Source organism: Eublepharis macularius, chromosome 11 (genome assembly GCF_028583425.1).
Source record: "Eublepharis macularius isolate TG4126 chromosome 11, MPM_Emac_v1.0, whole genome shotgun sequence".
Lineage (NCBI taxonomy): Eukaryota > Metazoa > Chordata > Lepidosauria > Squamata > Eublepharidae > Eublepharis > Eublepharis macularius.
This window is the reverse complement of record NC_072800.1, coordinates 12709627-12724325: the sequence shown is the minus strand read 5'-3', so window position 1 is coordinate 12724325 and position 14699 is coordinate 12709627. Positions and strand designations below refer to the sequence as shown.

General features: G+C 47.1%; 1 protein-coding gene across 1 annotated transcript in view; it reads left to right on the top strand.

The window, feature by feature from the left end:
* The window catches only part of LOC129337659 (uncharacterized), a 50015-nt gene that overhangs the window by 9735 nt on the left and 25581 nt on the right, over window positions 1-14699 (top strand). The window contains exon 6 of the mRNA XM_054991545.1: window positions 13417-13497. Within this exon, the coding sequence (XP_054847520.1) occupies window positions 13417-13497 (81 nt within the window). The remainder of the gene's footprint in view (window positions 1-13416; window positions 13498-14699) is intronic.

Here is a 14699-nt window from a genome sequence, read left to right as displayed (position 1 = left end):
CCCTTCACTCAATTTGAGAGGGTCAAGGAAATCTCCCTGCCCCTCTTGAACTGGGTTCAGCAGCCCAGTGGCACCTGCTTGCCCGATTCAAGAAGGACGAGGGAATCTCCCTGCCCCTATCGCAGTGGATGCAGCAAGCACAGTGGCGCCTGCTTGGCCAATGTGTGAGGGGCGAGGGAATTCCCTCATCCCTCTCACAGCATGTGAGTGAGCGCCCGTGTTGGTGAGGTAGTTTTTTCTGCTTCGCTGGCATGCCTGCTTTGGGCGGTGTAAGAGGGACTAGGGAATTCCCTCGCTCCTCTCACACCAGACGAAGCAGGCACGGAGGGCACTTTAACCCCCCCCTCCCTCCAGCTGGCTAGAAGTAGTCAGCTGGAGGGAGGGGCATTTCACCCAGCCGCTTCTCAGGGAAACCCCCCGACATACAGCTGATTTGGGGGTTTAAATGTCTCTCTCCGTGCTGCTGCACAGCGGCATGGAGAAGGGCATTTCATCCCCACAGGCTGTACTCAGCCACTTGTTGGAGAAACCCCCAACAAGCAGCTGATTCGGGGGTTTAAATGCCCTTCTCCCTACTGCTGTGCAGCGGCACAGAAAGGGGCATTTCAGCTCCTTGACCCGAAGCTTCCGGAAGCTATACAAATAGCTTCGGGAATCTTTGATTCAGGGTTTTCGAAACGGCCCCGTCATGCTGAGGCCGTTTCAGAAATCCTGAATCTTTGCGAATCGGGTCCAATTCAGGTATTTTCCCCAAATCAGAAACCTGAATCGCACACCCCTAGTTATTACGTTAAAACATTAGAATAGAGTCCCACATAATTAAAACAAACAACATCAGATGTCATGTTAAAGACGCTCAGACTAGGACCTGGGGGTCCTACGTTGGAATCCTTGCTCTGCCGTGGAAGCTTGCTGGGTGACTTTTGGTTAGTAACATACTGTCAGCCTAACCTACTTCACAGGTTTGTGATTTGGATAAAATGGAGGAGAGGAGAATGATGTGTAAGTTGCTTTGTGTCCCCATTGGGTAGAAAGGTGGGGTATAAATGAAATAAATAGTAACCTCCCTTTTAAAAACAGAGCAAGAACCAGGAATAAAGGCTGCCCTGGATGTGTGTGAATATCATAACTGTATCACAGCAACGACAATGACAGCAACAACATTCGCTTTATATACCGCCCTTCAGGACAACTGAATGCCCACTCTGATCGGTTTACCAAGTGTGTTATTATTATCCTCGCAACAAGCACCCTGTGAAGTGGGTGGAGCTGACAGAGCTCCGGAGAGTTGTGACTGACCTAAGGTCACCCAGCTGGCTTCAAGCGGAGGAGTGGGGGATCAAACCCGGTTATCCAGTTTAGAATCCTGCCACTCTTAATCACTACACCAAACTGGCTCTCATTTATTAATAATACCAGCACCAACAACGTTCGATTTATTCCGCCTGTCATGTCTGTGTATAGCCATGCCATGATTGTTTGTCATGTCACTGATGTCACAGTACGCTGAAGTTACACTGCCTGAATGCTAACCTGATGTATTCTCTCTTTAGCCATGTTCTCTCCATATTGTAATTGTTACTTTTCAAGACCCAGACTGGGCCTCATGTTATCTCACAGAAATATGCGTCTCCTAGTTAGAAATGACCTTGGGGTGTCTCGATACCAGCTTTGCTACTTTGCCCACATGCTGAGAATGTATTATTGTGTACTGAAGGTTTAGCCATAACTTAGAAGGGTTCTCACAGGACCCGTGTAGAGTTGTGTGCTAAAATCCTGACAGTTGTTTGAGAGCGGGAAAATCAAGTATAACGATGCTTATCTGCTTTGACTTGTCACTTCTACCAAGCTCTGTGATGGAGTTCAGACTTGAACTGTAAAGATCCTAATAAAAGCTTTTCTACTGGAATCAATGTGTGTTCACTGGAAAGGGGCTGAGGGATCTATCTTCCAGGAACTGACATTTTGGTAGAAATGCCTTTTTCTCTCCACCTGTCTACCTTGGGAACTAACTACCAGCACTGTGTGGCATGAGGAAGACCCAGAAATGACAAAGTTGGAAAGGCTATCACTTCAATATGGGGGCTACCCCGTACTAAACTTAAGAGATGAGTTGGAAGTGGAGTGGCCACCGACTCTGGAAATACCACCGACAGCTCCACCTGATATGGGTTTGCCTGGACTTGAGACTGCTTGGGCTTCGGAGGAGTCCAGAGCGACGTTTTGGCCGCAAGACCCTGGGAATCAACCCTGGGGGCATGGACAGGAACGCTGCCTGACTCCAGATGCGTGGAGACATCCGGACCCCAGTCTAGGACTCATGGAGAGCTATGTGGATGAGATGCTACTCCGGACCCAATCTCCTTGTCAGAAGGTTGCCACGAGGACAAGGGGAAAAGAACAGTATCAGGTGGGGAGCCACCTCATAGACTTTGCCAGCGGGGATCAGACCATGGAAGGGGCGTCCACAGGACATGGAATGGACTTATGGTGGGACCCTACTGTAGAGCAGTATTTTAGTTCCACCCTAAGGAAGGAAAGCTATATGCCCTGGGGAAACAACACCCCGCTGGAGGTTTATTACGAATCTCTGGAGGCAGAAGAAGATGCCGACCTCCGACGCATAAACTGGATCCGTGGCGAGTTGCAGGAGGTGAAAAGTTAACTTCTTGCCCTACAAGGACTCACCTGGGATTTAAGAGGGACCCCAGAATTAACCCCCTCTCTCCTGGATCCCCAGCCGGTAGCACCCCCCCCCCACTCCAACAAGGTGAAGAACGTAGCTGCTACTACTGGCGATCAGCAACAAGCTGGACTACCCGTGAGATCTCAAGGGAAACTGAGCTGTGCACTGGGTTGGAATTTCGCTGGCTGAGAGCGGCGAAACCCATATCGTCATCCCGTCACATGAAAGAACCGTATCCTCTTTGGACCAGCCACTACCTACCCTTTGGTACTAGGGATCAGATGGCTGTGGGATCACAATCCCCAAATCAACTGGAAAACAGGATTGCTAGTGTTCAAGAAAGGGGCATGTTGAGTGCACGGATGGACTCTGGAATGGGGCCGAAAAGCTCCCCCCCTTTAGAACCAGTGCTGCTCACCCAGAAGCAGATGGAACAAATCCCCCCAGAATATCGGGATCTAAAACAGGTGTTCGAGGAGGAAGAAGCCAATGAGCTCCCCCCCCCCCCACTGTGCAATGGATTGCACCATCGAACTCATCCCAGGGGAAAAACTCCCCAAAGGGAAATTGTACTCAATGAACAGGGGAGAGCAGAAAGAACTCAGAGAGTTCAGTGACAAGAACCTGGCGCGAGGATTCATCCGCCGAGCAAGCTCCCCCCATGCCGCTCCAGTCTTGCTCCGCAAGAAAAAGGATGGGGGGTTGAGACTCTGTACTGATTACAAAGGAATAAATGCTGTTTCCATGTCAAACGCCTACCCCCTCCCTCTCATGAAGGATTTGCTAAGCATAGTCGCCCAAGGGAAAATCTTCTCCAAACTTTTTGGGTAAGAATTTGGGAGGGGGATGAATGGAAAACTGCTTTCAACACCACTTTGGGGCTATTTGAGTACTGGGTCATGCCGTTCGGTCTCCAAGGGGCTCCTGGTGTTTTTATGAAAGTAATTAATGAAGTACTGCATGAACACTTATATACAGGTGTGGTTGTTTACCTAGATGACCTGTTGATTCATTCTCCGGATAAAAAAATCACATGGCGAACTGGTCAGAAAAGTATTAAAAGCCCTAAAAGACAATAACTTGCCTGTAAAGCTGTCCAAATGTGAATTCCATAAAGAGGAACTGGACTTCTTAGGCTACAGAGTCTCAGGGAAAGGGTTGAAGATGGACCCGCAGAAAATCCAAGCAGTAGGAGAACTCGCTGGCAGTGTCATGGTGAGGCAGCTAACCTCAGAGCTTGTCTCTGGAGGAAACGCAACTGCCTCGTCTCAGGGGTTTCTATACCCCAAACAGACACCTGGAGAGTGCAAGATAGCTGGGAAGTAACCCTTGGTGGTTGCCCTTGTCAGTTGCAGCTGACAGAGCAGACCTGGGGGAAACTCCTGAAGCCAAGATGATCGCAGACGGCTTTATAGCTAATAAGCTGGGAACATCGGAGCTGAGTAGTGGAGCTTTCACCCTCCTGCTGCTTGCTGTCTGAGACGTGATTTACAACTCTATTTGAACTGTGAATTTAATGGCCAAGAACTGCCAAATGATAAGAGCCTTTTAACATCGTACTCAAAAAAGAATTAAGAAAAGGGAGGGTGGTTTGGCATTCCTTCCCCCCCTTTCGGGGCAGCTTTTGACTGTACATAGTCACGTATTGCTTTTTTCTTTTCTCCTGGCTCTCTGGATGGATTTATTTTAAACTGGAAACAGAAGATTAAATTAGAGGATTATAAATTGGGTTTTTTCTTTTGTTCCCTCGGTAATTTGTTTCGTTACTTTGGATCTTACAACTTAAACTCTTGGCTGAAAACAAGGGAACAGTGAAGTTCATTTTTTATGGGATGTGCTGGACTTTCTGGAATATTAAGATTTTAAATTGTTACCATATCTGTAGGATTTGGGAAAAACTTCATCCTTTTCTTTTTCCTTGCATTTTTTACTGGATTATACTTTTTCCTTATTTTTGATTCCTTTTGCTGGAATAGAAGGGGATTGGTACAATGACGTATTGCATGCAAAGATTAGACTGTGGGAAACTTTTGGATTATCTACTGAGATGAAAATGTGAGGACTATAGTTCATGCTCCTATATTGCCATCTGCTGGACAATTTATGAATTGGTAAACTGAACTGTGATGATGAGGGAATATGTGTACGGTGAAAGAAATGTTGATTTTGAATGTTTGTACTAAACAATGAGTACTTTGGGAGAATAACTGAAAGGGTGGTTAAATAAGAATTAAGAATTTAAAGGAAAGAAAGATATTTTGGTAGAGAACAATAGTTGGAATGTAAGGACTTGTCCTATAGAGAAACAATGAGTAAGCAAGGGGAAGAATTTAGGTCCTACTCCTTCAGGCCCCCCCTTACCAGCCCAAGTTAAATCTACAACCTTTATAGTGCAAGAAGCAGAGACAGAGACTCTAAAGAGCCTACAAAATATGTTGCAGATTGGGATGGATAAAATTAATATTACATTAATTCAGGTGGTAGAACAAATGAAGAACTTAAATACAGAAGTGGTAGAACTCAAAGGGAAAATGAATGACTTCCAGATGCAACTGGTAGAAAGTAAATGCATAACTCAAGATCTAGGGAACCAAATTCAAATAATAGATACAAACTCGGCCGAAAACAGAAGTAGCCTCTAAACAAGAAATTGCTTGGAACTCCCTAATGGGACTAGAAATGGAAAGAGCTGCACTCATTATAAGATGTCAAAATGTAGTAGAATATAAAGATGAAGATTTGAGGACAGAATTCACAGTAGTTCTTCCTGAATTCTTGGAGGAGGAACCAGTGGAGATGGCCAAAGAAATTGATTTAATATACTGAGTCAATTCACTGTACGCAAAGAAGAATAAGGTGCCAAGAGAAGTTCATATCAAATTTACATGATGTATAACTAGAGAGCATATCTTGAGAATGTTGCAGGACAAGCCATTTAAAATTTGAGATACAGAGATAAGAGTTTTAAAGGAAACTCCATGGAAAGTGAGGCAGCAGCGGAAGGAGTAAATACCCTTAACAACCCAATTAAAGGATGATTCAATCCCCTTTTGATGGTTAATACCTGAAGGAGTTATTTTCCAACATGAAGGACAGAGATTCAGGATTGACTCAACATACAAGATGGAGAACTTTATGGAAAGATATGGAAGGAGACAAAAACAGACAGATAGTAAGAAAAAGAGAAGCAAAAAGGTGCAGAGAAAGATGAAGGAACCTTGACACAGGGCTACTCAACAGCATCAGAAGAAGAGGAAGGGCCTTCAGAGATCAAAACCAAAAGTTACAAATCGAAACCAATGAAAGTGACAAGAAGAAATAAGGAAGACACTAATAAAGAAATAATATAATGGAGAGCAAACCAATAAAAATCTTTTCAATTAACATCAATGGATTAAATTCAACAGAGAAAAGGAAAAAAACTTTTAAACAATTAAAATTCTGAATGCAGGTATTACCTGCCTACAAGAAACTCATATTAGAAAGACCAGCATTATCTGCAATGTAAAAAACTTGGAGATACCTTTTTTACAGCAGACCCGACAAAAAAAAGAGGTATAGTAGCATATATTTAAAATGAACTGAAACCAACTTTGATATATGCGACGGAAGATGGTAGATCACTCCTGGTCGAAATTTATATGGGAGAGAAGAAGGCGTTATTGGCAATGATATATGCACCAAATGACCACCAAGAAAAATTCTATAATAATTTGAATGAAATTTTGGCAAGGTTTGACTATATGGACATATGTCTTATTGGGGACTTTAATGTGGTATTTGACCAAGATTTAGATAGGAAGACAACAAAGAAATCTAAGAACTCTAAAGGGGTTTTACTGAGATCCTTTCTTAGACTGGCGGAAGAATATAAACTGATTGATGTGTGGAGAGCAAGGAACCCAACAGGAAGAGACTACAAGTTCTGTTCAGAATGTCATAAATCTTGGTCTAGAATTGACATGTGTTGGATTTCCTCAGGTCTAATACAAGGTTAGAGATGTGGATATACTTCCAAGGACCTGCGCTGATCATAATCCCTTACTATTGAAAATAGCAGAAACAACAAGGAAATGTAGATGGAAGCTGAATACACAATTATTAAAGAATAAAAAGTTCCTGAATGACGTCAAAGAGGAAATGAAAAATTATTTCCAGCAAAATATTAGTCCTGAAGTACATATGGATATTGTCTGGGATGCAAGCAAAGCATATTTTAGAGGATTGGCCATAAGATATGCAGCAAAACGGAAAAGAGAGAAGCAACAATGATATAAGGAATTAATGGGAAACCTTTAAAAAAAAGAAAAAGATTAAAAAAAAAGACCCCTCGAATGTAAATTTAAAAAACTATATTAAAACTTTACAGAACCGATGGAAGAGATTGCACAGAATATTGAATTTGCTAAGCAAAATTACTTTGAACATATATCAGAAGGGGACAGGATGCAATTAGCGGGGAGGCAACCAAAACATTCCTTTGCTAGTAAATGTAAACATCTCCTGTCTCCTTCTCTCCCCTATCTCCCCTCCTCTTCTGTATTTGACCAGTTTGGATCATGCATCTGACGAAGAGAACTTGATTCTTGAAATCTTATGCTACAATAAAATTGGTTAGTCTTAAAGGTGCTACTGGACTCTTTTTGATTTTGCTACTACAGACTAACACGGCTAACTCCTCTGGATTTGATAAGAAAGTCTCTTATAACAACATGGGAAAGAGTTGTACCGCAAATATATGGGAAAATCCCACAGTGGGTTTCCCCATTAGAAGCATTTACACAGCCAAATGTATTTTCCACAGATAAGGTTATCAGATATAAAGAACTGTGAAATGATAAAGGAGTATTAAAAACGAAAGAGGAATTACAAAATCAAGGTATTAATTTAGATTGGTGGTCAAGAGCACAGATCGAATCTAGATATAATAAAGATAAGAAAATGGGAGGTTTCTGTCCAGAACAAAAAGACTTTGAAAAACTGTTATGTGACTCAGAAGAAAAACTGATTTAGAAAATGTATTTATTTTTAATGCAAATGAAACTGAATGAGGGGGGTGGAAACGTGTAAAACTTTATGGGCACAGAATCTAGGAGATAATATAAATTCAGTACAATGGAATAATATATGGAAAGTGAATGTTAAAATAACTAACAGTGCAATCCTATGGCCGGCCCCAACGCCGACGCGGCTGCACTGGTGGTGTGGCGGCGGCGCCGGGCCGGATCCTGTGCCAGCAAAGTGTGGCCGCAGCGGCGCCCGCAGCGGCGCAGAGATGCAATTTTGGAGAACCAGAAAGTGTTGTGGGCGGGTCTGATCCACGGCCGCCGCCAGGCGCAGCCAAAGGGCGCTGTTCCTGACAAGCGTCAGGGGGAGGGGCCAGGAAAGGCGCAGCCTATGGGCAGCACGCGATCCCGGCCAGGCCCCAGAGCAGCAGGCAAACCGCGCCCATGCTGGCAGACTGCCTCGGCTCGTGTGTCGGGCGGGGCTCGCAGTCGGGAAGGAGAGGGGTGGGCGTAGTCTGAGAAGCCTTTCCCCCGTTTGCCCAATGTAGCACCAAGTCCGTGGCGGCCGCGTCCAGAGAGGTTGGCATGGGACTGGCAGGCGCCCTGCCATGAGGAATCCAGGGCAGCAGCCAGTCTCTGGCAGCAGGGGACAGCCCCCAAGTGGCGCCGAAGGGGAGGGCTGGCCTGAGGCCGCCACCAAGAGGCAGACACAGCGGGCCTGCCCCCTCGTCCCCATCCCAAGGCAAAGAACACAGACACCCATTGCACAGAAATCAGCCTTTATTATTATATCATCCCACCTCCCCCAGCAGACGTGAGGAAGGGGAGGCGTGTAGGAGAGCCGCCTGTGCAGCAAAACACCCCACCCCCAAGGCGGCAGCGGCGGTCACCGGTGAGGCCGGTGGCCGGACCCCCTTGGCCGTCCACGGGCCCGGCCTCTCGCACGCAACTGGGCCCGAGGGAGGGGTGCCTCTGGGGCGGGTGGAGCTGCTGCAGCGGGTGGGGCCGGAGGGTCGAGGATGGCGACGAGCTGCCCGAGCAGGGCTTCGGCACGGACTTGAGAGGCACACCCCACCCTTCCCAACAACCATGGCCTGTTGGCGTGGGAGGCTGGCAACTGCTCCACAGGATTGGATGCGAGGCAGGACGCCCTGGGGTGGAAGGTGTTGGAATGACCAATGGGGCTGCTGCAGACGCCCGAGGGGCTGGACCCACTCTGGGAGGCGGCCGCTCATGGGACTGTGTTGCTGGGGCTGCGGCTGCGATGGGGGCGACCTTCCCCAAGCGCGCGAGACCTCCTGCCCGGGATATGGCATCCGCCTGCCACCACCCTGGATTCTCCATTGGTGGGGGCTAGGGTTCCCGCGAGCGGACCATTTCCCCTGCCATCTCCCACCCCCTTGCAGCGGCAGCTCGCACCACCCTCTCCCTGGCTTATCGGGTGCCAGCTACTCTCCCCACCGGGGATTGATCCCCCTCCCCGCTCGCATGCCCCGCCCCAACCCTCTACCTGGCCATAGATACAGGGGGGTTAGCCGTGTTAGCCTGTGGTAGCGAATTCAAAAAGGGTCCCGTAGCACCTTTAAAACTATCCAATTTTATTGTGGCATAGGCTTCTGAGAATCAAGTTCTCTTCGGCAGATGGGTGGTACAGACACTGGTCAAATACAGAGGAGGGGGGGGAGGAGGAGGGAGGGAGGGGGTGTTACTGTGAGGGGAGGGAGGGGGCGGGGAGGCAAGACGGGGTGTGTCGGATACATTTGTGGCAATGTGCAGGTGGGGAGATGTGACGGGAGTGTTGGGGGAGGGGCGGAGGAGGAAGTCAGACTCGCAGACACAGAAGACAGTTGTTGTACATCTCGTTTTATTGCACTGGAAAGAGCGGGCTTGCGTTTAGGCTGGCGAGGGAGGCCGCGGCGCGACGGTGCTTCCTGGGCTGCAGCCAACCGTCCGTCAGAGATGTTTGGGGAGGGCGGGGCGCGGGGGAGCAGCCATGCCCTGGACGTGCCTGTGGGGGAAAAAGACACGTGTGGGCTCTGCCTCGTTCCACTGGCAAGGCAAGCCCCACACTCCGCCATCGGGGGGGGGGTTGCACATGGTCGAGGGCAGCAGCTGATGCCTGACGGTCTGGCGAGGATGCACTCAGCTTTGGGAAGCCTTTACCTTTATGGGAGGGAATGAGCTGGTCACAACAAACACCTGGCCACATGTGGTTTTCGAGGCGCCTGCCTCTGAGGCAGCCAGGGGCGGCCATGGTTGCCCCCCACCCCTGCTGGGCCTCACCCAAAGCGGCAAGTGAGCGGGTGGGTTCAGGTGAATGGGCGGTTTGCACTAATCTGCGGAATGCCCCCCCACCTTACCTGTCAGCGCTCCGTCGGTCATCACCAGGTGGGAGCGCCAGAGTCAGGGCACCTGCAAGGAAACGGGAGAGCATGCGGTTAATTTGCAAAGTGTCATTCCCTTCTGCCACGGAAGGGTTAGTTTGTTTGTGCTTAGTTAGAAGCAACTAGCATGCATCAGTTAGCTGTGGAGTCATTCTTTCTATCACGGTAGAAAGAGAGTTAGGCAGACATTTGCACCTCTTCCCCTTTATGCGAAGTTCCCCCAGTTTTTCGCAAAGTCCTCCGAGTGCATTCTGCGCCTGCCAATGTGAATGCCCTCAGACCGTTTCGGTTTTCAAAGGGGCAATGCCACTCAGCAGACGGGCAGAGCCTCCGGCCGAGTGCTCACTTACCTGGGGGTTTGGGCGGTGCTGGCCGGATGTTTTGTAGGGCGCGGTCGCAGGTGATTGGGTGCAGAGAGGGGGGCTCGTCCACGCCGGGCGCGCACGCTGATTGGTCCCCGGGATAGTTCTCATCCTATGCTCCTTCGGGCCATAGGGGCGGGGCGGGGCGCTCAGAGAGGGGGCTGATTTTTCGCCGTTCCATGGACGCCTATGGGCTACGCCTTCTTTTTCCGTGGCGTAGCTTTTTTGCGCCGCTGTGGGCGTTCCCGCTTCTGGAGGAGCTTAGGGAGCGGACTAACTCCGACCCCGCCTTGCTCCCCGCCCCCCCCTGCGTCGGCGTAGGGCTCTACGCCACTCCTGCGCCGCCGCCCGGGCGCCTGTGGCTTGCACCGGTGCTGGCCCGCCGGCGGGCCAGCGCCGCGTCCCAGCGCGGGCGGAAGGCCACTTATGCAGGCGTACGGGCTAGATGCGCCCTCGCAAGCCTTAGTTCGGTTGCTGTTCACTTTCCGTGCCCTTCTTAGGATTGGGCTGCCAATCTGTTACATTCAAAGAAAACGTATTTAAGATGTTTTACAGATGTTATCTAACACCGGATAGGCTGGCTAAAATGTATAAAAATGTGTCAAATAAGTGATGGAAATGTGGGAAACATACAGGGACATTTTTTCATATGTGGTGGTCCTGTAAGGAGGTGCATAGATTTTGGATAATGGTACATACTGTAATACAAACCATCTTAAAGACGCAATTCCCTTCAAACCAGAGACATTTTTGCTAAATTGTATGCCAGATATGAGCAAAGAACAGAAGCACCTCATAATTCATGCAGTAACTGCTGCCAGAATTTTATTGGCGTTAAACTGGAAACGACAAACAATACTGCAACAAGAGGAACTAATAGTGAAGATAATGGAAACTGCAGAGATGGACAAATTAACTTCTTTAATGAAAGGACAAATGGAAGACTTCTCCGTGCCTTGGAATCCTTTCTACAGCTGGATTAAGAATAAATATAGAGACTAAAATCTAATAATAAGGCAGTACTGTATGTAATGTTAGAATTCACAGTTAAAGTTCTATTAGGATGAAACATATGACCCGGAGAACTAGAATATAGATATAATGCAAGCATAATGAACTCTAAAATTTCTTTGTTTTCTTCTCTACTCCCCTACCTACTTCTTTCCCCTTTTTTACTTTCTATGTGGAAAATAATAAAATATAATTTTAAAAAAAGAAAAAAGAAAAGAAAATCCAAGCAGTATTGGGGTGGGACACCCTCCCCCCCAAAACCAGGAGACCGTTGCAATCCTTCCTGGGATTCGCAAACTTCTACCGCCCCTTTATAAAAAAAATTCACCCATATATCCCTACCATTAACTGACTTACTCAAAACCAGAGGGAAAGGGCCACAAGGGGCAAAAGCAAGTGCAAAATTAAATTGTTCTCAAGAACGCCAGGAGTCATTTGACCTGTTGACAAAAGCGTTCACCTCTGAACCAGCTCTACAGCACCCAGGTGAGAACTGTAAGTTCATTGCGCAAGTGGACGCTAGTGATGTAGCCATGGGAGGAGTCTTGTTAGAAGCAGATGACGCAGGAAAGCTCCATTCCTGTGCTTTTGTGTCCAAAAAATTCTGTGAAACTGAACGCCATTGGGTGGTCTGGAATAAAGAGGCGGGAGCTATTAAATTCGCGTTGTCTACATGGAGGCACTGGCTAGGAGGAGCGAAAGTGCCTTCGAAGTATGGACTAATCACAAAAACTTAGGAGATTTGCGCAGCCCCCGCAGACTAAGTGCTGAGCAACTGCAGTGGGCGTTCCTCTCCAAATTCAACTTTACGTTGAAACACCACCCCGGCAAAACAAATTTCCTAGCAGACGCTCTCTCACGCATGCCTCAACATGAAAGCAAAAGGGAGGAGGTGATCGACACCATGTTTTCGTCCACTCAACTGGGGGGGGGCAGTAACTACCCGCAGCCGAGCGCAAAGCAAAAACACCTCAAACACCTGACCTCTCCGAATGGGGGGAAAAGTTAAAGCGGAAGTAGAAAAAGAGGGAGAAAATATACCAGAAGCTGATCTTGAAAAAAGGGGAAGATGGCAACTGGTACAAAAACAATGTTATACATCCCAACCAGCCTTAGAGGAGAAGTATTGAAACAATGTTCTGTTCTGTTTTGGCAACCTAGTGATGCATTTCGTAAGTTATCTTGAGCGCTTGGGGAAAAGGCAGGGTCTGATTGTTTTAATAAATAGAAATGTACGGGACAAGGCACTTCTTTAGGTACCACAGGCCATGGACTGCTACTGGGAAGTTTCCACATAATTTAATATGTCAAATTGCTAATATATTTTTTCAGCTCTGTATTGGATTTCTGTTTGTTTTCAAATTTCTGCAACCCATTCCCTATTGTATTGTTTATTGAATGTCCCAGCCGTTGATTATGTTGAGTTAGAGAGCCAGTTTGGTGTAGTGGTTAAGAGAGCTGGGACTCTAATCTGGAGAGCCGGGTTTGATTCCTCACTCCTCCGCTTGAAGCCAGCTGGGTGACCCTTGGGTCAGTCACAGCTCTCTCAGAGCTCTCTCATCCCCACCCACCGCACAGGGTGTTTGTTGTTGTGGGGATAATAATGACATACTTTGTAAACCACTCTGGGTGTTATGTTATTATTATATTGTACAATCTGCCTTGAGTCTCAGTGAGAAAGGCGGACTATAAATAATGTTAATAAATAAATAAATAGGGCTTGGAAACGTATTGGCAAACAGTGGCATTCCATCAAAAAGATGAAAAGGTTGAACACTGGATTCTCAGCCAGTTCTCGGGAAGTTCTGGAGGGATGAAGGATGCCAAGTTTTTCATTCTGCCAAGTTGGCACAGCTGCGTGGGCATTTTTAATGAGTGGCTCTCTTTGTCTCTGGAGACCGGAGCATACAGAATGTCTATATTAAATGCATACATGTTTAACATGCATAAAAATGCTTCTTTTACAGTTAAAACTGAGCCTGAAAAATATTTAGGAAAAACTTTGGAAGAACAACTCAATTCATGTAAAGATACTGAACCTGCTATTGGTGAGTGAATTAATGGCTGGTAGTTGAACAGGTTAGCATATGGTGCTCTGGGAACTAAATGTATTTATTGATGGTTGTTGTGGGTGACACTGAGAGATCTCTGTCTTTTGGTGCTACACCTCTGAAGATGCCAGCCACAGCTGCTGGCGAACGTCAGGAACTACAATGCCAAGACCACGGCAATACAGCCCGGAAAACCCACAACAACCCTGCAGGGCTATAGGCTATAGATGGTCTTAAATGATTTTTTTTTTTGCATTTGTGGTAAAAGTAACTTTGTAGATTGGGGTCAGAGCCTAATCCTTGGGAATATCTTGATGCTGAGGAAGTCTCTCATGAGCCAAGTCTGAGGCCTCGTTCTCCCTGGGGAGGGAAATTGGGCTGTACTGCCTCAAACTGCAGGTGGGCTCTCATGGTGGAATGCATCTTTGTAAGTACAGTTTCTCTATAAAGAGAACCAGCACGGACGGGAGAAGGCTAGGCAACGTTCCGCATCACTGACATGCTGTGGAGCAGGTTCTTTTGTATGGGAGGGACATTTAGTCATGTGAACCACACAGTCAGCCCGAAGAGGGGCAGGAACTAGATGAGATTTTGGGACAGCCTTGAGCCACTCTTCCTTTTTTCAAAAAAATAAAATGGCTACGCTGATTTGAATCAGTGCAGTAGTGCCAGGGTGGGGAAGAAGGTTTTAGCCTTTCCATCCCCACATGGTTTTGCCAGTTGAAACTGATCCCCCTCCTTACCAAGCTATTATCATCCCTGGAAGGAGAAAAAGACAGGCACTCTTACTTTGGTTGTGGTCTCCCCCCCTCACTTTTCCAGGCTAATAACAACCATGGGGTGGAGGTCAGTTTCTGTTGCATAACCTGTAGGGGTGGAGATGTCAAAGTCCCCTCTCCTCTCACACTGTGACCCTGATCGGAATTGAGGCTCTGCATTGCACCTATTAGGTTTCCGTCAGAGAGCCTGTGCCCAACCTTTTGTCTGTTTAGCCCCTGAGAAGTAGGCCAAACTGTATCCAATATATTGTGCTCGTGAACAGAAGGAACTTACAAAAGGCTAGCTATCTGTTTTAGTTTTTCATTAGAGCAATTTGCTGTTCTGTCTGCATAGACAAACTTAAAAAATGGGTTGGTGGATGGAGCGGGAGCAATACTTTATACATTATTTTAGTAAACGAATTTTTTTTCACAGTATTT